A 22,505-nucleotide genomic window follows, 5' to 3' on the forward strand; every position below is an offset into this window, starting at 1 on the left:
TTCCTCTACAGAGAACTGAAGGGGAGTGGATTGGAGTCCCGCAGATGCCGTGGAATGTCATGAGACAAAGACGGATGTGTTAAGCTGTGGCTCGCAGCTAATTAGACGTGAAGTGTGCCGCATTTCCCACGTTCTTTGAGAACGTCAGTTTCACTTGTAAGCGACAGAGAAAGTAAGTGCCTGAAAAGGTGTGAAAAGAGCTTAATTAGTGACCAGACTATTAGTTTGAAATGGCAGCAAAACACCCGTTATGTGGAGCTTATTCAATCAGAAATTTGCTATCGTTGGGGAAGCCGATAGGTACGACAAAGCAAAATAGCTCAAAATGATGTCAAATATTTGACGCTTTCGCGGCAACACACAGACGGGTCCAGTGAAGGAGTCATGAGGGGCCATGATCCCCTTCCCTGGGGCCCTCAAGGGAACCCTGAGAGGGGAGAAATTGCAGAGCACCACACCATTGACCGGGTTGCAAAGACGACGACAGGCCCCGAATGATTTCAGCGTGATAGAAACGAGTAAAAATAGCTTAGCATCATGCGGGTGACTTCAACCCCTCCGCTGCCTGCCTTCCATGTCTAAAAATCAAGAAATGTACGCGCTCCCAGTGCACCTTGTGCACCCTTCCCCACTGAAGGGTACTGAGAGTGAAACGGCTAAGTGAGGTCATGGGCGACAATGCATGAACGCGGCATGGATAATTATGTACTGATGTTGTTCACTGCATATAGTGAATGCCAATGTAGACTGAATGAATCGTGGCGTTTGCAATGTCGGTTCATGCGGTACACAGTAACTGATATGATCTTAACTACTGACATTTTCTAGAGCTTTCGTCATCAATTCAAGGATTTGTCGGCATGCAATGGATTTATTGCATTTCTTAGAGCATACCACTTTATTACTAGTTCGGTCGGGCAGTTTTTTATCCCTATCTCTGTCGGTCATTACCGTCATAAAAGTCAATCCTGATGGAACCTGCTGCCTATATAACTAATATATGCCCTGTCATGCGAATGCCAGCGGTTAAATGTGTCGTGCTCTCACATTACCAATGCTTCATACATTTTGCTCTCGCATTCATATTTGATGCTCCTTAAAACACTTAAGCAACAGTATGCGACAGTGTTGCTCTGTAGACTGCAGACACTCGCCAATGTGCGACGAAATTTGCCATACACCGTTGAAAGCCCAGAGCCAGTCAGGGAGCGACGATGACCACAAACAGCGCTTTGTTGTAAGCTCCGAGAAAAACTTCGTAAATCGCTCTTACCTTACGGCACGCCATGAACAAAAACAGTCATTGTAAGCTCGCTGGGCGCGGTCGACTCTATCTCATGGAGGTTCAAAGACACGTGTCACGCCCTCCATTCCTGATTAGATAATTTTGGTCCGATTACTTAGCTTCGTGTCTGCCTCCTGCGGCACATGCTGCCGGCACGACGGCTACCAGTCCAACCTGTCTGATAAATTAGCTCAGATGTGGCACGCGATGTGCGAGAGCACCGAGTGTTCCTCGTGGAAGTTACATGCTCAGATTACAGCAGTCTTGAGTTCACGACAGGTATTTTTAGGATAGCGGCTCACTAAAACACAGCAAAAATCAGCTGAACTCGCAAGAGTCAGCCCGACACGGACCAGCGGGGACCACCTTCCGCCACGGACCGGCGGGGACGGACCACCTTCCTCCGCGGACCGGCGGGGATCACCTTCCTCCGCGGACCAGCGGGGACCACCTGCCGCCGCGGATCAGCGGGGACCACCTCCCGACATGGACCAGCGGGGACCACCTTCCGCCACGGACCGGCGGAGACCACCTCCCGCCGCGGACCGGCGGGGACCACCTCCCGCCGCAGACCAGCGGGGACCACCTCCCGCCACGGACCAGCGGGGACCACCTTCCGCCATGGACCGGCGGGGACCACCTTCATCCGCGGACCGGCGGGGACCACCTCCCGCCGCGGACCAGCGGGGACCACCTTCCTCCGCGGACCGGCGGGGACCACCTCCCACCGCGGACCAGCGGGGACCACCTCCCACCGCGGACCGACGGGGACCACTGTGGTCACGGTCCGGCGCGCCCGGGGCATGTCCAGCGAGGCCGAACCGACCGTCGCGCCTGCGTGACGACCAGCAGCCGTCGTCGGTCAGAGCTCCCAGTCAGGCGATTAACCAATCGCGGGCCGTGGCTACACCGGCGGACCGAACCAGGCTCCGAAGACCACGGCCCAGGGTCGGGACGGCTCGGCACGCCATCGGTGGAGGGGTTCAGATCACTCGCCGATGCACGGAGAAGCGCAGTCATTCATCATAGGTATTGTGCGGAAGGCCAGAGGCAAGAGACCATGCTGCAGCACGAAAACCCTAGATGTTATACGAGATAAGGTTGTGTTCTCCAAGCGTGTGACACATTTGTCTGCCATCATACCAAAACGCGCGTGAGTAGTGTTATGTCAAACACCTGTCCTACACATCAGACACGAAGTCCCGGACCAAACCCGGCGAAAACTCCGAACCCTGCCTTCCCCGTCATGCGGCCCAGGGCTTCACGCCGCAGTCAGACCCCCCCCCCCCCCCCGCCGTCCTCCCCCTGTCACCCAACCTTGGCATTGGTCCAGCCATCGGTCAGTGGCCACCCGATCTGCCCGATCTGCGCGCGAGGTCATCAGACAGGGGGCGTCTCCGGAACGCGTATCGGTTCGGCGGGGCGGTGACGCCAACTGCCCTGGCGCGAAACAAAACCTTGTGCGCAGTTGTCGCACAAAAACGTGGCACATGTTACGGTGGTCAGTTATGGTACAAAATACTGCGCTTTACCCCGGGAAGGTAAACGTGGCAAGCTGGTAACATCAGCAAGCATTGGCGATTAAATCATCGCTCATCGACTAGCAACTGAAAACGGATAAATGTGTGCATAAGCGAGTGGTCAGGCGTTCAGGTTGTGGATACTGCTGTGGCAGCAGTGCAGCACAGCTGACTAGTTATTGGACTGCAGGCAGGGCACTCCATTATAAAATATTGACTTAAAGACTATATCATCATACACATTGCCATTGGTTGTGACTAATGATGTGATAGATGATTGTGGATATAAACTTTTGCTGCGGCAGGACTGACTGCGTTCGAAATTACGTACGGGGACATGTTCCCATCTCGTGGCACACGATTTGATGTGTTCAATTTCTTAAAGCAATGCTAACAATATTTCAACTTGCTCTGCTATGTCACATATTGCTAGTTTGCTGCACAATCACCAAGTGGAAAATTGTGCTAATATAACCATCGTTCACAACTCGTTATTCACTCTCGCTGTTACATCATGCAAGACATTTGCTAGCAAGTCCACAGCGATTTGCTTCTACCTGCATTCACTCTGGTTTCCTTTCGTACCTCCAATGGTGTGCTTCAGTGACGCCGTTAGTTCAGAATGGATTTCCGTATCATACGCCAACATATTTATATGCGTCATTCACCATCGCGTACGCAAGAAAAGGCCACGATGCTTGCTTTTGTGGACGAATCGAGTGTAAGTGTAATTAAATACGACTCGGTTCTTTTGAACGCGTAGTTCTATGGAAGCTCTCTCACGCGGTAACGACATTGAGCGCTGGTAGGATTAGATCATCCCAGTCAATGAAGGATGTAAGGCGTGCAGAAACACATCGCTGATCCCGCCTGTTATTCAAATCGGTTTGGATTTCAATGCTGTCTTGAATTCTCACCAGCATTTTGGATTCCGGTCCCTGTCTTGCATTGTAAAAACTTGCGTGAGCAAAAACGTTAGAACTAATTTTAAAAATCCCGTAACAATGAAATGCTGCAAATACCCTCGTTAGTAATATGTGACACTGCAGAGACAGGCAGGCCATTTTGCCACCACATGTTGACAAGGCATGGAAAGCCTGCAAGAGTCTATATGTGGTTCATTCTAACGCTTGGCGGCAAGCGTGAGGCAGCGGAAGCATTGGCAGCATGTGAGCCTAAATGACAATAGTCAACGTTGCGGGTGCTTTAAATGTGCTTCACTTCTTAAAGTACTCAGGACACCCACCACTTGGGCATGCTGTCATCTTAAAGAGTTGGATTTTCATACCAGAGGGACATTCGGTTTCAGCTGGAAGCGGAATGACGTCAGGGTTTCAACGCTGTACTGTGCCTCCATGGGGCTTGTAAAAAAGCGAATTTTCCAAAGGCTTCAGAAATATTTAGGCACGAGGCCAGACAAAGTCCTCAAATATCTACGGAAACCAAGGCCAAAAATAAGTTTGCGCCGGTGAGAGGTCAATGTCAGTTGTTTGACACATTTTACAAAGTGCATTGACCCCGATAGTCAATGCATTAGAATGCCACTGTACGTACTGTCCGGGTTTCCTACCACTGTAAACTCACGCACAAAAAGGAATGTCATTCATAAAGCCAGGTGACGAGCTCTTGATTTTTCGGTATGATGAGTTCAGAGCTCTTATGCTGACAGTCATCGCCCTTCAATGTACAAGAGGCATTGGAAATATGCCGGTGCCTCCTGGTATACTGAATGGCGATAACTGACAGCAAAACAATTCTGCACTCTGATACACAAACCATTAATTTCGTTCAGTGCCTGTGATTCGAGATTACTTCGCATGGACTAGTCCGTGAAAAAAAAACACATTCACACGTAAGGTTAATAATTTCCAATAATTACCAACCAAGTAAAGACATGTGAACTTTGGTGGGAAGGTTCAGAAATCGATGCTCTATTTGGATTTTGTGACAATGCGGCTACGTTTATCGCCATGCGTAGATACCTAAAGCTGCAGAAGCAGATGGCATACAAGGCACGTGAATAAAACAGACAGGCACACGCCATTTTTCGAATCATATTTCGTGGTAAACAAACCTCTTCCTCAACGCCCTACGTACCTCTTCTTGAGCGTTTACCCAAGCGAAACCATACTAACAGAAAAAGTGCGTGAAATACGAACAGCATAAGCATGGCAGCCTTGGGGTAAAGCTCTTATCAAAAACAATTTGTCCTAGCACACATTGTATGCGTGTTAAAGCGTTTGAGTGCTCTGCTTTCTAGCGCTTCGCCACATTTTTGCTGTAAGATCTGTGCGGGTCGTAGTGGAGACAAAAATCATAATGCAAAAAGAAACTGGAGAAAAGTCCGCTGACATGACCGGTGAAGAGGTCCATACTGTCTTTCCGAGGCTTAACAAAAAGCAAGCTGCGGGCGCAAACAATGGGGGTGATGAAACAACCGATGACCTTCTTGCTTCAAAGATATTGGTGGTAGTGAATCCAGATGTGCACCCAGAAGAGGCAGATGAGGAAGCACGAGATGTTCCGGAAATTCTCCCGACGCAAGGCTCATGGTCAGATGATGACAATGCTCAGAGCGAGGCGAGCGTGGGCAACCATGACAGAGTCAAACGCATCTGCTGCGGAAAATACTGCAGAATGCCTACTCTCAGCAATAAAATTCGAAGCACGCACGGTGAGGAACAGGAACCGAGCTCAGCCAACGCAGTTTGGCCGTCACCTCTGCATAGCGTATGTGTGAAGCTGTTGCTCACCATGGGGAGCACTGACTACATATTTGGACCGCAGCTGGCATGGCATTACGGAGGGCTAATGTACTACGTGCCCGTAATGCTCGTGCTCTGTCTGTCATCGCTGCCCATACACATTCTTGAGTGCATTGCTGGCCAATACGCAGCCAAGAGCATGACTTCATTCCTGCCTCAACTGGCACCGATCTTTCGCGGTCTCGGTTACGCGACACTTATCGTTACTATGTTCACCACTGTGTACATCATGCAGAATTGTGCCTGGATTGTCGTGTACACGATCTACTCGGCCCAAAACACGATACCCTGGCGCACGTGCAGCCCATCGTACAACTCGAAATACTGCTACACCCAGGCGCTTCAGAGCGAGTGCACCAGGACGTCCAACTACTCCATCTACTTTGACTTCCGGTGCAGGTCGCCCGGCCAATTCTGTGCCTACCACGGCTTCGCCAACTCCAACGGCACGCACTGCTTTAACAAGCCGCAGCGGCCTACGCCCGCTCCACGCTGGCTCATGGACCAGCAGGGGGACCTACCAGACCAACGTCACCGACGACTGGCCCGTTGCTGGTCAGGCGACGCCCGTCGGTCACGTCGGCCGCCGTCTGATCTCGCAGCGTGATTTCTTCTACTACTTCGTGCGCGACAGACCGAGCAACCACACTCGCGCGGGCCTCAAGGAGCACCGGCGCGCCGTCTTCACGCGCAGCTACCTGCTCGCTTGGCTGCTCGCGTTGCTGCCCTGCTTCAGCGTCTGGCTCTCCTCGTGGGTCGCGGTGCTGCTGGTGCTGCTCAGCCCGGTCGTGGTCCTGCTCCTTCTGTGTCGTGTGTTGATCTTCCCCGGCTCCTGGGCCGGCATCGCCAACTTCTTCTACGGGCGCGCGCACCTCGCCACCCTCATCGACCTCAACTGCTGGGTCGATGCCATCAGCATGGCGTACTGGAGCGTCAACATAGGCGGGGGCCTGAACCCCGCGCTGAGCTCGCGCAACCGGCTGCGCCACAACGCACTGCTGAGCTCCGTCATCGTCGTGTTCTCTGATTTGGCGTTCGGCGTCCTCAACAGCATGGTGCTGTTCTCTGTGCGCGGCACTCTCGAGGTCCGCTCCGCGTTCATGTACGGGGAGCTGCTGGAGCTGGACGACGACCCGCAGGCGCTTACGTTCGTCGCCTTCACCACCGTCGTCGAGATGATGCCACACCAGCGCTTCTGGGGCGTAATTTACTTCGGCACGATGCTGGGGCAGACGGTGGGCTCGGTCGCCATGGTCGTCATCGCCCTGGGCCTGAGCCTGGTGGACGCGGTGCCGTTCTTCGGGCACTTGGCGTTCCCGCTGGCGGCGCTGACGGCCTACTCGCCAGCGCTGCTCCTCGGCGCGGTTGTCGGCCTCGGCACCTGGTTTGGCTCCGAATGGTCCTGCTTCTCGCTCTTCCAGCTGCAGTGGATCGTATGCAACATGCTGATCGCCATGGTGCTCGGTCAGAAGCTCTCGAAGCCGGCATTCCTGACCGAGACCAGGGAGCTCCTGCATCAGCCGCTCGGCCGCAACCTCGGACGCTTCTTCGTCGTCAGCTGGCTCGTCATCACGCCCTTCATCACCGTCTTCCAGATGCTGTACATGATAACGCACTTCCAGCTGCCGCCCGTGCGCCCCGGCTCGCACTGGTTGATGGCGCTGAGCTGGGTGGCGGTCTCAACGCCGCCTCTGGTGACACTCGTGACCACGGTGGTGGTGTGCCGCAGCACCAACACCTGGGCGCTGTTCGCCACCACCGACCAGTTCCGGCCGGATCCGCAAGCGCTAGTCGAGCTTCAGAGTGCCGCCACGATCGGCCTGGAGACGTACGTGGACCAGACGTCCAGCGGCAAGGTCAGAGGTCCGAGGTCAGAGTCAGCAGCTTCCCCCTCCCAGCATGAGGGTCCTCGCACTGAGCTGCGAGGATCTTCGCTCTGAACGACGGAGGACCTGTGCTCTGAACAGCGGGGGGGTCCTAACTATTAACGGCAGAGGGTGCTCGCTCTGAACGGTGGAGGGTATTCGCTCCGAACGGCAGTGGGTCCTCGCTCTGAACGGCGGGGGGGGGGGGCATAGCTCTGAACGGCGGAGGACCAGTGCTCTGAACAGCGGAGGGTCCTAGCTCTGAACGGCGGAGGGTGCTCGCTCTGAATGACGGGGGTACTCGCTCTGAAAGGCGGAGGTCCTGTGCTCTGAACAGCGGAGGGTCCAAGCTCTTAACGGCAGAGGGTGCTCGCTCTGAACGCCGGGGGGGTCATAACTCTGAACGGCGGAGGACCTGAGTTCTGAGCGGCGAAGGACCTTGCGCCCTGAACATCGGAGGATCCTAGTTCTCAACGGCGGAGGGCTCGCGCTCTCAACGGCGGAGAGCCCGCGCTCTGAGCAGCGTGGGCCCCGACGCCGATCGGTGTGTCTGGCTGCTGAGGCGTCGCGCTTAAAATCATTGCTGACCCTCCAGTGCGAATGACGCCTCCTTCCCGTGGGGCGCGTCAAATTGTTTAATGCACATGATATGTCCCTTTGTATATGTGAGTGCACATGTGTCTTGGAAAATTCGTATGACCTGTAGTTCACCATTGGCGGGGTGTAAACAACTGAATTAAACCCCGTCCTCTTTTCTTGTGTTTTGTTGCCCGGACTGGACTTCACTGAATCGGACTCAACGCTGGTATATGCACGTATGCGGCGAGATACGTGGGCCATCTAAACAGCAGGAGATTCTTTCCAACCACCAGTTCCAGCCAATACAACCTTGAGAGTAAGCGCTTCTCGTTATCAGAACTATAAACCTGCGGACGGTAAGAACTATGACCATAAATGGAAGACCTGATGTGGGGCGGGGGAGGGCTACCATTGGTTACTCTCGCAAGAGAACCTATAATCAACATCAAGGAACCGAACGAGGCCATATGTCCAGGTTCACGTGAAGGAAGGGCGCTGTTGCATTTAAGTACCGCATGATTCGTGACGATTCGGGCACAAAGTGCGGATATTTGCACGACCATGAAATGACTCGCTGCCACGGCTTAAGTGTGGACAGTGACGGACGTCATAGCTATTCAATATTCCGCCTGTTGCTCTAGCTCTGGTGTCGTGCCATTGGGGCTTTACGACGCACTCGGCTGCTGAGGCTATATGGCGCCGCCTGCCTCTCACCCTGGCAGGAAAGGTGGGTGCCGCTGGGAATCAAACCCCGTACCTCTGGTTTCCCAGACGTGCAGTGGTTTACGCAGACGCGTTAACCACTACACTACCGGCACCCCTCTAGCTCTGGTCGTCACCGTCAGTTGCTTGCGCACCTGGAAGGATCTCCAGCCTTCTCCCAGCCCGCATAACAATTACGTGATCTTCTCTGCAATCGCCGGAGCCAACAGCAATCCAAACCGCACTGTCACGGCCGTTTGCCGCGACCGTTCCACGCACCGCCCACTGCTCTGCGAGGCCGGCGGGTGCCATTTTGGCCGCGCGTCGCCCGTTTACCCGGACAGCGTTTCATCAGGAGCGCCGAGTGTCACGCGCTGTCACAACCCGCCGCCCCCGGAGAGAGTGTCACGCCCGGCGGCGCGCCGTCACGCCAGGTCACGGCGGGTCACGCCGCCCGCGGCCGCGCCTGGTGGCCGGACGGTCCGCCCGGCCGCCGGCTCAGCACGGGAGCGACCACTGCGGCCGAACGTGCGGGCACTGTCGGAGCCGCGGACTGGAGGTGCGTTGATGGTTTGAGAAGCGTGGCCGTGGCTGATTTCAGGCCGTTATGGCTTGACGCAAAATGTTTTCAATGAATGAATGTACGTGCTTTCGCCCGGGAGACACGTTCGGGTTTCAGCACCGAACCAATCACGCAAGCGTCATCGAAACGAAGCCACAAACATGCCGATTGGCTGCGACTGTCGCATCGAAGCATCTCAGCCAGCCCAATGATCTCCGTACGAAGCCCAATGGCGCGTGACCTCCCAGCACGCGGCGCTTTCATTGCGCAGGCCACCAGCACCGGACCAGACCTTCCCACGCCCACGGGCCGCCGGCAGCCGCCGCGGCTGTTCGCCAGCCGCTTCGGCGCTCGCCGCCCGTCGGGCAGCGTTGACGGCACTTGCAGTTTCACCTGGCTCGGCGGAATCTCTCTGGGCGTGTCGGCCAGGCGGCGGTGCCGCTCGCGGGCGGCGCAGACTGCGGATGTAGACCGTGACCAGGCGCGGCAGAGGGGAGGGGGGGGGGGGGGGGGGGGGAGCGCCCGGAGGGCTGGGGACGGGACGGAGAGGCCGGCGGCGGTGGCGGCGGCGCGGCGGGGGGTTTCACGGACGGACACCGAAGCCATCGCGGGGCTCGCAAACGCTGGTCGCAGAACAAGTTTCTGAGAAGGTCAGCGCTTGTACCCTTGCCCCCATTTTTGCCGCTTTTTGGCAGCTTTTTGCATAGGGACAACCTGGGATGTCGATAATAGAAAAATGCCATCCCGGGACACACTGCAACCGCCGGGGCTAGCGTTTGAACTAGGCCCTAGAGATTCCTTGTCGTCACTGTGAGGGTAGATAACAGGGAGGCTGGATATGCACAGGGAACTAGTTACGCATCTGCTGATATCCAACATTTCACTAGCTGTTCTGAAAGGTCAACGATTCCAACACGCATCAGTCCTGGCGACATTAGAGACAGCGTGCTCTTTCCAAATGTCAATGCCCTCACACTGGCCGGTTAAAGGACTAGGGTCGCACACCCCCGCCAGCACGGCTGATCAGCCTCACAAGCTGAGCAAGGTTGCGTCTGCCGTAGGGATCGTTTGATGGTGTCTTGCCATTGGACAGCCCTCACGAGGACACTTGGCATGGCACCTGCTGTCTACTGTCGGCTTAATTACGCAGAAGCTGACCAACGACAGCGACACGCACACCACGACCCCGCGTATGCTGCGTCACAACATAGCTCCACAGCAGATGCGGGCCCGTGGCGATATTTCTGATATGAACACTGAACCCTGCGATCCTGGACGTTTTGATGGTTCCTCTTTCTGACGGTTCCCGATGGCCACGGCGGGTGGTCCTGGACACACGGGTGGCGCGTGCACCCACTGCCGCTGAGACCCCAACAGGTGGAGGCGCAGACACCGGCGCCGCGCCTCATGCTCCACATAAAGGCGGCCAGATAATGACGATGGGAATCTCCCCTTTGAGCATTCATCGTTAGAACGCGGCGTAATGTTTTCGTTGCGGTCGGCGCATTGCAAAACCGACTGACATTGAACGATTACCTCTGGCCGCACGGACTGGCGGAAATAATGGGATTGGCGGGGGACGCCCAGTTGCCAGTCACGCTTGACAGTGATGGCATATTCATGGAAACAATGACATGTTGAGAATGAAAAATATCCCATCACAAAGCGGCCAATTACATTCGCCAACGGTATTCGTTGGTGCCCGAGTACTACGAGGCTGCAAGTCAGTCATGCGACGCATGTCGGCCCACCACTGAGCCTTGTTAGAGACCGCGCGAGCTGGCGACAAGGCGCAAGCTTGGCAGGTAGAGCCCTGGACACATACCGGGAGGAGACCTTAATACTAGCACAGGGCGTCAGGCTGGCGTTGAGTGTAGAGCGTCATGATAGAGGCACAATGCCAACACGAGGGGGAGACACCGGCAGGGCTCAGACGACTCCACGCAATCGAGCCAGTCCAACCAAGCCGAGATCTCTCCAAAGCCAGGCGCCGGGTCAACACCAGTCACATCATACTCTCGTTATGCCCGGCCGGCCGCCCCCGATCGCTTCCGATAACTCATCGAGCGAAGGGTCAGCCAACTGACCACCCTCAGATTGCACCTGCCAACCCGTCAATTTCACGGGGCCGCCATCTCCTGTGGTCGGCCACGTCCCGAACCGATCATTTCGGTTCGTGATCTCCCCTACGCTAACGATCTCGTACAATGTGGTGATGATGATCATGTTTGTTGTTGTTCGTTCATTGGAGTTTTCAGGCGCGTCGACTGCAGTGGTCATTTTGCGCCCATAACTATGCTGTTACTTAATTAGTACGGTGTGAAAATGACTTCAAAATCCAATATCCTTTAAAAACGAAAAGAGCTGTTTGGGATCAAGAAAGGAGGAAGGAACTGTCACCAAGCACATCGTTAATCGTCAGGGTAGAAGCCTGTGAACCAAAGTGACGTCGTCGTTCTTCGATGAAGGCACGGACATGATATAATGACACGATGGACAGTTGAGGACGGCACCACGCCGCTGGCATAGGGGTCTGTAGGCTCCGATGATGATCATGTAGTAACGTGATCTCTACCACGCTAACCACCTCCAACAGCAGGGAAGACCAATAGCCGGCACGACCACATATAATGTGCGATACCTCATGCCAGAACACGCATCAACCAAATGTCACTGCGCCAAGAAGCTTCAGCACGCGCCAGCACGCCTCCGACTTACCTGTCGGCCGGTCCAACGCTCACGAGAACCCCCCGTCCACCAATCGATCACGAGCGCTAATCCACCCGCGTCGTGCGACTCAACACGTTTCCATGACTACCGGCCCGCCGGTCCACCGCACCCCAACCCGTCGGCGGCACTCCACGGTCTGACACCACCGGCGGCGCTGCCCCCAAGTCAAGCCGACGGCGACGCTAGCGCCGGCAAGAGCGCAGCGGCCGCGGCGACAACAGCAGCCTCGCGTGGGGCCACTGATACCGGCTCCCGCGCAGCTTGTCAGGCAAAACTACCGATGAGTTTCACCAGCACGCAATCGATGCTGCATTTCGCGATGCTTTGCTGGTGCCGGGCACGCATACGGCCAAACAAGACTTGTCGCAGCCGCTGAGCTGCGCCTGCATTTGCACGCACCGGCACCCGCGTGATGAAAACACTGCACTCGGGCTTCCGTTCGACACCGTGTGCACTTCACGCAGCTATGACTGTCATGTGCTGGTACTTAAGGCGCCCGTACCACGCCACCCAGTTCCCGTCAGGCAGCAGTCAATAAATCTAAGCACCAAATATGCCACCGATGGTTCCCAACCTCAGTCTGTTTTCCCCCACCTTCGCAACATTAGCCATGCCCGCTCGGTCGGTTTCTCCTACTGGTCCCATACATTAGTTTCCCCGTTCAGCCAGTTTCGCAACATTAGTTTCTGTTCACTTCCTGTCTTGTGGTCATGAGACCCACCCCAGAGCTCCGCTCAAACGACCGGCACCTTCAGGGATCTGCTTGGACCAGACCGGTCAGACGCCTATCTGATCCGCCGCTCCGTCCATCACAGCTCCACCTCCCCAAGCAAACAGCTCATTCCAACAATAATCCGTGTATTGGTCGGTAGCCTCTCGCCTAAACCTTGCTCTGAAGCTCAGCCGCCTTGGCCTTCTCCAGCTTAGCCAGCTTGGCGCGAGACTTGGGTCCGAGCAAGCTGCCACCCCAGTGACGCCGGATCTCGTCGTAGCGGTCGTTGTAGTTGGTCTTGACCGCCTCCACCAGCTTGCTGAGCGAGTTGCGGTCGGACGACTCCACCTGGTGGCCAAGACCAGAGGTTATAACTCGCCCATACGCCGACAGGAAAGAGCGACAGCAGACACGCGTACTCAGTGTTAAAAAGCTCGATTGTGTGGTTCCCCACGGCATTGTCGGGTGAAGAAATTCATCCCATCATGGTCATCGCCGGCCCGCTGACACCACCCCTCCCACGTCCTCTGCGCCTCACCTGCGCCAGGCAGAGGGCGGCGCACGTCTTGCGGCGCACCACCTGGCCGAGCCGGGCCTTGCCCTTGACAATGCAGTAGGGCACGCCCATCTTGCGGCACAGCGCCGGCAGGAAGAGCACGATCTCCAGCGGGTCCACGTCTGCGCGATCACCACCAGCTGCGCCTTCTTCTGCTCCACCTGGCGGCGGCCGAGCACGCCGTCGTAAGCACCGGGAGCGGACGGAGCGCACGCGCACAGCAGCTGGTCATGGTGTGCTCAGTGTTAAAAAGCTCGTTATTTTGTTCCCCACGAGGTCGTCGGGTGAAGAAATTCATCCCATCATAGCCAGACAAAACGCACGGCGACGCCGCAGTGATTAAGCACGGGCATCGCGGAGGGATCAAACAACGCCGCCCAATTTGAAATGCAATGCCCAGCGTGGACTCCACCTCAGCCCGAGCCCGGCCCGTAACCCCGGCGACGTTGTCCGACCCCATCCTCGCACCCGCCGACACAGCGGCCGGGACTGCTCACCAGTGACGTGACAGTGCACACTCCCTGCCGCACCACTGCCGGCCGCTTGGTCGGCTCGTCCTCCTTGCCCTCGGCGCGAGCCTTGGCACGCTCGCGCAGCCGCTCTTTCTTAGACTGGCGCGACTCAGGCCGGTACTTGTCCAGCAGCTTGAACAGCTGGGTGGCTATGGGGTTGGGGGTGCAGTTAAAGCAGGTAGTGAGGCATGTCGACCAGTAGATGGCACCAGGTGTTGTCAGAGATCCTTGTGGAATAGCTTAGTCATTTGACTCCTGGAGCTTTGCAAGTGTCATCACCTAACATTTAGTCTCTCAACATGAACTAGCACATCCATGCAAAAACTGAGAATGAAGAGCACTTTACCTGGCTGCTTTGCACAAATTTGCACATCACTGCCCATGTTTGAGCTTAGTGCACCAGTGCACATCATGACCCACACTGGGGCTTAGTGCACCACCAGCACATCATTACCCGCATTTGGGCCTAGTGCACATCTCGCACATCATTGGCTCCCATCGGAGCCTAGTGCAGCGCGTCGCACGCGGGCAGATCTGGCGCCACCTGTGGAGCCGAGCCGCCAGGACGGTGCCGGGCCGGCCGCACGGCGCCCGTCAGACCCCCGCAACCCCGGCTGGGGGCACGAAGGCCGGGTCGCGGCCGGCCGGCGGTCCTCCGGCGCTCCGTGCATATCATCGCACGCCCGGGCGCGCGGGCGGCCTAATGCACACCTGTCTGCTTGTCCAGTGTCTGCTTGAACTGGTTGATGGGCGGTGGCACGCGCAGCCGCTGCTGCAGCACAGCCTTCTGGCGCTGCAGGCGCACGTAGCGCGGCCAGCGCACGAAGTGGGTGAGGTCGCGGCGCGGCTGGATATCGCCACCTGGTGGCAGCAGGGCACGGCATCAGACACGGCACCAGGCGGCGGGCACGCGGTGTGGGACGAGCAGCGTCAGAAACGGAATGTGTTCAACACTTGTCGTTCAGGTGAACTATGCATGACATCATGTATGGTTTGCATTGCATATAATGCCTGCTTTCAATGGCATGCTATCTAGCATGGCACTGCCTCACTAGTGGCTTGCCTTAAAGCAGTGATAATTCTCATCATAGACCTAGAGAATGATTGAACAAAAACTGTACTGAAATCAGTTTGGTACCTTAAAACATAAATCAACCCACCAATGCGGAAGTTACGAGGCCTCTTCTCGAACAGGGGGTTGACAGCCTTCTTGGCCTCTACCTTCTTGGTGGACAGCGGATTAGCTGCCACCTTCTTGCCCTTCTTGGCAAGACTTCCCTTCTTCTGAAAAGATACAAACAAGGTCCAGATCAGAGCCCAATAAAGGGGGAGCACACATGCTACTGTGCCGCCAGGAACCTGCACACCATGTGTGGATCAGTGCGCCAAAAGCGCAACACCAGAGACCTCACACCTGTGAGCCAAGACATGGCCCCATGCCTGATGGTTGTTGATGCAGCTTGTCCACGTCACACCCTCAACACCTGTCACATGACTGGCTCGGTTTCAGGCCAGTAACACACAAATGTGATGCCAAGTGGCTGTCTCCTGGGGTGGTCACCTAAGGCATCCCCTAGATGGCTCCCTCCCAGGTCCCTGCATCACTGCCTGCAGACCTAATGGGGTGTGGCAAGACTGGCAAGATTGGAGGGCTGGAAACAAAGGTTGCTAATCCTGCCCTGACTCACAAGTCCTTGCAGGTGGCATATTTAGACCATGTTGGTGAAATATAAATAATCCAACAACTTTTTATCTCAGATAATCATCCGCATTCTCCATTGACTTTTGCTGGTCCAAAAATTATCTCCCAGATGTCTCCACGTGCAGCTTAAGGTTAATGGCTATGCAAAGCAATGATGCATTTTGTCTTGACCTGGGGCAATTTGCCATGTGAGTAGCGCCAAATACCATTCCAGAAAATTGTTAAACACTGGCCAATTATCTATGATCTGCTGGAAAAACACACCCTGTCTATTTCGTCCCCACTGAGAGGAAGGGGTGCTCTACATGGTGCACAGTGACTGCAAGTTTGCTGTTTGTGCTGAGCATATCAATAATTAATATCACAAAGCAAGAAATACAGACTATGCTCAACCAGATAACCTAAGCTGAACCAACCATCCTAACCTTTTACCACCGCAACAGAGCCTTTGCACAATACTATGCTGACTCACCGCTTATCTAACTCATTTACCCACCATCAACCAGCAGTCTTCTGATTACATGCTGGCATACCACCAGCACTGCCACTAGTATGCCATTTTATTTCACAGTTTGATGACACATGCTATATTCAGATACCAATTTGCATATTGGGTCTAAATATGGGCCTGAGTTCTTATTCAGCTCCCTATTCTGATAGGTAGTGCTGGCCTTAATTAATGACAGCCTCAGACACAACACCTTCCTGCAAAATATCTTGAAATAATCATCACAATACCTGAATTTCTTGAAATCCTCCAATGTGAAATGACAATCTCTAGCTCTCTGGAGTACTCACATATTTGCTGCAAACAATTTAACTTTGAAGGCAATGATGCACACAAGCCTTTTTATGCTCAATTACACCTACTACCTTTGAAAAGACGGTAATTTTTTACTTGGGTACTGTATGGCCGACGGAGGGAAGAGCTACGGTAGCTGCAGGGTTTCGAGTATTGTCGTGGGGCAAAAGCTGTGAGGCATCAGCTAACATTGTGACGTCACTGAAATGGTTTTGCATCGATCGGGATCGGGGTTCTTTCGGGCCGACTGAAGGCCATAAGGCTTTTGCTTGTGATATGATGTCACTGGTATTCGGCTGGGTATGTGACGTCACTGGTCGTGAGTATGTAAGGCTCTTTTGGGTCCACTGAATGCCGTAATGCATCAGCTGGCCATGTGTCGTCACTGGTATTCGATTGAACATCAGGCGCGGCCGGCCTCGTTCCATCTTTACTTTTCGTACCTGTCTGCTGCAAGCATTTGCGTGCCGCATAAAGTTTGACCGAATTACCCCAATGTGTGACATCCCTAATCATCACTTCATACGAGTGCACTTAGGCCCCACGACCACGGTGTGTCGTGGTCCGCGAAGTATCACCGGATAGCGTGACGTCACTGGTATTCGAATAAATACTGGGCGCAACAGGCCGTGCTTCATTTTTACCTTTGTACTTGTCTACTGCAAGCATTGGCGTGCTGGATGAAAGCTGCCGAACCACCGAGTGTGTGACATCACTGGCCATGAGTTCCAACGGTGCTTTTCGGCCAACTGAAGACCACAAGGTGTCAGCTAGCGACGTCACTGCTGTACGACTGTAAGACGTCAATGGCCGTGGGTTTCCACGGGCCCTATAGGACCGACGAAATGCCGTTAGGCATCAGCTGGCGACAATGACGTCACTGGTATTTGGCTGAACATCAGGCAACAGGTCATGCTCCATTTATACCTTTCGTACATGTCTGCTGCAAGTATTGGCGGATTTTTTTGTGCGGCCAACTAAAGACCATAAAGCATCAGCTAACGATGTGGCGTCGCTGGCACTCGACTGTGCGTGTCGCTGGTCATGAGGTTTTACGGCCTCTTTTGGGCCGACGAAAGGTCATACGGCAATGACTGAAGATGTGACGTCACTGGTATTCGAATGAACTTCGGGCGCGACAGACCATGTTCCACCTTTATCTTTGGTACCTGTCCATTGCAAGCATTGCCGTGGAAGGCTCTGCCAAATTACCTGAGTGTGTACGTCACTGACCATTAATTTGCACACTTTTGAGCCTACTATAGGCCACAAGGCATCAGCTGACGATATGATGTCACTGGGTTTCGACTAGACATCATGCGCAACAGGCCATGCTCCATCTAAGCCATGTTTCGTCTGTACCTTTCGCACCTATCTACTGCAAGTATTCGCGCGACACAGGGGCTCTGCCGAATTACCTGAGCGTGTGGTGTAACTAGTTATGAGTTAACGCGGGTTTACTCTGGCTGAATGAAGGACATCAAGCATCAGCTGACGATATGACGTCACTGGTATTCGACTAAACTCCAGGCGCGACAGGCCATGTTCCATCTTAACCTTTCGTACCTGTCTCTTGGAAGTATGGGCGTGCTGAATGAGGGCTCTGTCGAGTCTCCTGAGTAAGTAAGTAACGTCACTGGTCAAGAGCTTTTTACGGGACCTTTTGTACCCCCAAACGGTATAATGCATCAGCTGATGATATGACGTCACTGGTGTCCGACTTAACATCAGGCGCGACAGGCCATGTTCTATCTTTACCTTTCGTACCCGTCTATTACAAGTATTGACGTGCTGAATGAAGGCTCTGTCGAGTCTCCTGGGTGTGTAACGTTACTGGTCATGAGTTTTTCTGGCTCCTTGGAACCCTCTATAGGGAAAAATGCATCAGTTGACGACATGATGTCAGTGGTGTTCGACTTAACATGAGGCGTAACAGGTCATGTTCCATCTTTGCCTTTCGTACCTGTAAGTATTGGTGCGTTAAATGATGGCTCTGCCGAGTCACCTGAGTGTGCGACGTCACTGGTCATGATTTTTACCAACTATTTTTGACTGAGCGAAAGCCATAAGGCATCAGCTAACGAATGACGTCACTGGTAATCCACTGAGTGTATGACGTCACTGGTCATGAGCTTTTAGGGCCTTTTTTGGCCGAGTTCAGGTCATTAGGCATCAGACAACGTTATGGCGTCACTTGTTTTCGAATTAACATCAGTTGCAATAAGCCATGTTTCATCTTTACCTTTCGCACCTGCCTACTGCAAGTATTCGTGCGCTACAAAAGGCTCTGTCGATTCGCATGAGCGTGTGGTGTAACTGGCCATGAGTTTGTGCAGGTTTACTCGGGCTGACTGACGGACATCAAGCATCAGCTGACGATATGACGTCACTGGTAATCGACTAAACTCCAGACGAATCATCTGAGTGGGTGACGTCGCTGGTCATGACTTCATACGGATTCACTTGGGCCGCCCAAGGCCACAAAGCAACACCTCCCGTGAAGCATCACAGGATGATATGTCGTCACTGTTATTCGACTTAACATCAGGTCCAACATGCCACGTACTTTCTTTACCTTTTGTACTTGTTTATTAAAGGTATTGACGTGCTGAATGAAGGCTCCGTCGAATCTCCTGAGTGTGTGACGTCACTGGTCACGAGTTTTACGGGCTCCTTTGAACCCATTTTAGGTTATAATGCATCAGCTGACGACATGACGTTACTGGTGCTCGACTAAACATCAGGCGCAACAGGTCATGCTCCATATTTGCCTTTCGTACCTGGCTGCTGCAAATATTCGCGTGCTATATGAAGGCTCCGCCGAATCACCTGAGTATGTGACGTCACTGATCATCGTTGGTAGGAGGTCACTTGGCCACCTACGGCTACGGAGTTCCGCAGCAGAGGTGGGAGATGCACCATAGTTAAGCACACTAATTTTATTGTGCGCACCATTAAGTAAAAACTTCAAACGCAACGGGCTGTTTCAACGACTAAAATTTTGAACAAACGTAAACACAAAACAAAGGTGATCCCAGCCCACAACCGACGTATATGCAAAGCTATTCCGCCCGGCATCACAGGATGCGCCCCTGAGCAGCTACGGTCCGGAATGCCCTGATGGCTAAATAATAATCAAGGGCGCCGCCTAGCGGCCATAAGTCTGGGCCACAGCCCGAATATCAGTGACGTCATATGGTCAGGTGATGCTTGATGTCCTTCAGTCAGCCCGAGTAAGCCCGCGTAAACTCATGACCAGTTACACCACATGCTCAGGTGATTCGGCAGAGCCTTTATGTAGCGCGCGAATACTTGCAGTATAGAGGTGCGAAAGGCAAAGATGGAACATGGCCTGTTGCGCCTGAGATTAAGTCAAATACCAGTGATGTCATATCGTCAACTGATGTCTTGTACCCTATAGGTACAAAAAGCAGCCCGTAAAGAACTCATGACCAGTGACGTTACACACTCAGGAGATTTCACAGAGCTTTCCTTAAGCGTGTCAATGCTTACAATAGACAGGTACGAAAGGTAAAGACGAACATGGCCTGTCGCACCTGGTGTTAAGTTGAATACCAGTGACGTCACATCGCCAGATGATGCTTGATGTCCTTTAGTCAGCCCGAGTAAACCCGCGTAAACTCATAACCAGTCACACCACACGCTCAGGTGATTGGGCAGAGCTTTTACGTGGCGCGCGAATACTTGCAGTAGATAGGTGCGGAAGGTAAAGATGAAACATGACATGTTGTATCTGATGCTTAATTGAATACCAGTGACGTCATATCGTTACCTGATGCCTAATGGCCTTAAGTCGGCCCAAAAAGGCGCGGGAAAACTCATGACCAATGGCGTCACACACTTAGTGGATTACCAGTGACGACATATCGTTAGATGATGCCTAATGGCTTTCACTCGGCCAACAATAGCCTGTAAAAACTCATGATGACGCACTCAGGTGATTCGGCAGAGCCATCATTAGGCTCGCCAATACTTTAACAGGTGCGAAACGCAAAGATGGAACATGACATGTTGTGCCTGATGTTAAGTCGAACACCAGTGACATCATATCGTCAACTGAAGCATTATACCATATAGGGGGTTGAAAAGAGCCCGTAAGAACTCTTAACCAATGATGTGGTATAACACGCGAATGCTTGCAGTAGACAGGTACGAAAGGTAAAGATGGAACATGGCCTGTTGCCTGATGTTGAGTCGAATACCAGTGACGTCATATCATCCCGCGATGCTTTACAGGATATGATGCTTTGTTGCATTGGGCTGCCCAAGTGAACCTGTATAAACTCATGACCAGTGACGTCACGCACTCAGATGGTTCAGCATCACCTTGATATAGCACGCGAATGCTTGCAGTAAACAGGTACGAAAGGCAAAGATAGAGCATGGCCTGTTGCGCATGACACCTAGACGAAAACCGGTGACGTCACATGGTCAGCTGATGTGGTATGGCTTACAGTGGGTTCAAAACAGTCTATACAAATTAATGGTTAGTGACGTTACACACTCAGGTAATTCGGCAGACCCTTCCTTCAGCATTCAAATACTTGCAATGGACAGGTACCAAAGGTAAAGATGGAGCATGGCCATGGCCGCCTGAATTGTATTCGGATACCAGTGACGGCACATCTTCAGTTAATGTCGTATGACCTTTCGTCGGCCCAAAAGAGGCCGTTAAAATCTGATCACAAGCGACATACACACAGTCGAATGCCAGTGACGTCACATCATTAGGTTATGCTTTACGGCCCTCGGTTGGCCCCCAAAGATCCATAAAAATGCATGACCAGTGACGTCACACACTCACGTGATTTGGTAGCTTTTATTCATCACGCCAGTGCTTGCAGTAGACAGGTACGAAGCAAAATGAACCTTGACCTGTTGCGACCAATATTTAGTCGAATATCACTGACGTCACGATACCCAGTGATATTTCACGGAACATGATACACCGCAGCTGTGGGGCCTAAGTGCACTCGTATCAAGTGATGATTGGTGACGTCACACATTCAGGTGATTCGGTCAAGCTTTTATTCGGCACGCAAATGCTTGCAGCAGACAGGTACGAAAGGTAAAGATGGAATAAGGCCCGTTGCGCCTGATGTTTCATTGAATACCAGCGACGACATATCGTCAGGGTGATGCTTTACGGCATTCATTGCACCCAAAAGCCCTAAAGCCTCACCACCAGTGACGTCACATATCCAGTCGAATACCAGTGACATCATATCGCCAGCAAATGCCTTGTAGCCTTCAGTCGGCCCAAAAGAACCCCGATCGATGCAAACCCATTTTCAGTGACGTCACTACGTCGGCTGATACCTAACAGCATTTCTCCATCATGGCAGTACAGAAACCCTGCAGCCAGCGTAGCTCTCTCCCCACCGTCGGCAATACAGGTACCCAAGTAAAAAAAAGCCGAAAAGACTATCCAGAAGGCTAACCTTTATATGATGCCCACCAGTCAGTTAACCAATGTACCTACACTACTTTATTAACTTTAATATATTGGAACCTGTTCCATACCTTGATATATCAGCGCTGATGTTGCGCCCAATACAATCACGGCGTTTTGCTGCATATGCAACACATGATACCGTGAAACCAAACCCTGCCCTGCAGGACGGAATCAGGTTATGAAGGGCATCCATCACTACTCTTTTTAACAGTGTGGATGTTACAGAAAATCGAGCAGTGCTACCACTATGAACAACCCCACCTCAAGTGCGCCCTAGCCAAAGGACTCGCGTACGCGGAAACATCGACGCTAACACGACATAGTCCGCCCGAATGGTGCGGCTGTCCTAGCCGTCAACACACACCTGGCGGTGAAACAACAACGCAGTACGACAATTAACGCTCCCGCCATGTTATTGTCAGTCCTTTCGACTACCAGCATTCGCTCACCTTCTTTCCAACCATATTGAATCGCGGAGATTTGCCCGGATGACCCACCGCCGCCCAGCGATAACGGAAAAGGAAGTGAGCCCGAAGTGACGAAAATGATTACACCTTCTTATCGATAACTCCCCCTTCGTCCTCTTCTTTCTTAATGATAAAATAGCTTTCAACAGAATTTAATTACTTCTTATTAACTGCTTTAGCTCCAAACTGATTTTTGAGACTGAACGTATCAATGCCAATCCTTATCGATAACAAAAGAAGAGCCATCTGCAGAAAGGTGCCATCATTAAT

General features: G+C 53.2%; 1 protein-coding gene, 2 non-coding genes and 1 pseudogene across 3 annotated transcripts; 1 reads left to right on the forward strand and 3 right to left on the reverse strand.

Moving 5' to 3' along the window:
* Window positions 1-5,778: 5,778 nt before the first annotated feature.
* Window positions 5,779-7,510, forward strand: LOC119091193 (sodium- and chloride-dependent neutral and basic amino acid transporter B(0+)-like). The gene is made up of 2 exons (XM_037213848.1): window positions 5,779-6,050; window positions 6,082-7,510. Exons 1-2 carry the CDS (start codon window positions 5,779-5,781, stop codon window positions 7,508-7,510), a joined length of 1,701 nt encoding a protein of 566 aa, XP_037069743.1.
* A 5,339-nt stretch (window positions 7,511-12,849) lies between these two features.
* Window positions 12,850-22,287, reverse strand: LOC119091194 (60S ribosomal protein L7a-like; annotated as a pseudogene).
* On the reverse strand, window positions 13,135-13,212 carry LOC119091197 (small nucleolar RNA SNORD36). Its single transcript, XR_005093371.1, has one exon. It is a non-coding gene; the product is annotated as a small nucleolar RNA SNORD36 (small nucleolar RNA).
* Window positions 13,511-13,587, reverse strand: LOC119091195 (small nucleolar RNA SNORD36). The gene has a single exon (XR_005093370.1). It is a non-coding gene; the product is annotated as a small nucleolar RNA SNORD36 (small nucleolar RNA).
* Window positions 22,288-22,505: the final 218 nt, after the last annotated feature.

Source organism: Pollicipes pollicipes, unplaced genomic scaffold (genome assembly GCF_011947565.3).
Source record: "Pollicipes pollicipes isolate AB1234 unplaced genomic scaffold, Ppol_2.1 Scaffold_3414;HRSCAF=4012_pilon_pilon_pilon, whole genome shotgun sequence".
Classification (NCBI taxonomy): domain Eukaryota; kingdom Metazoa; phylum Arthropoda; class Thecostraca; order Pollicipedomorpha; family Pollicipedidae; genus Pollicipes; species Pollicipes pollicipes.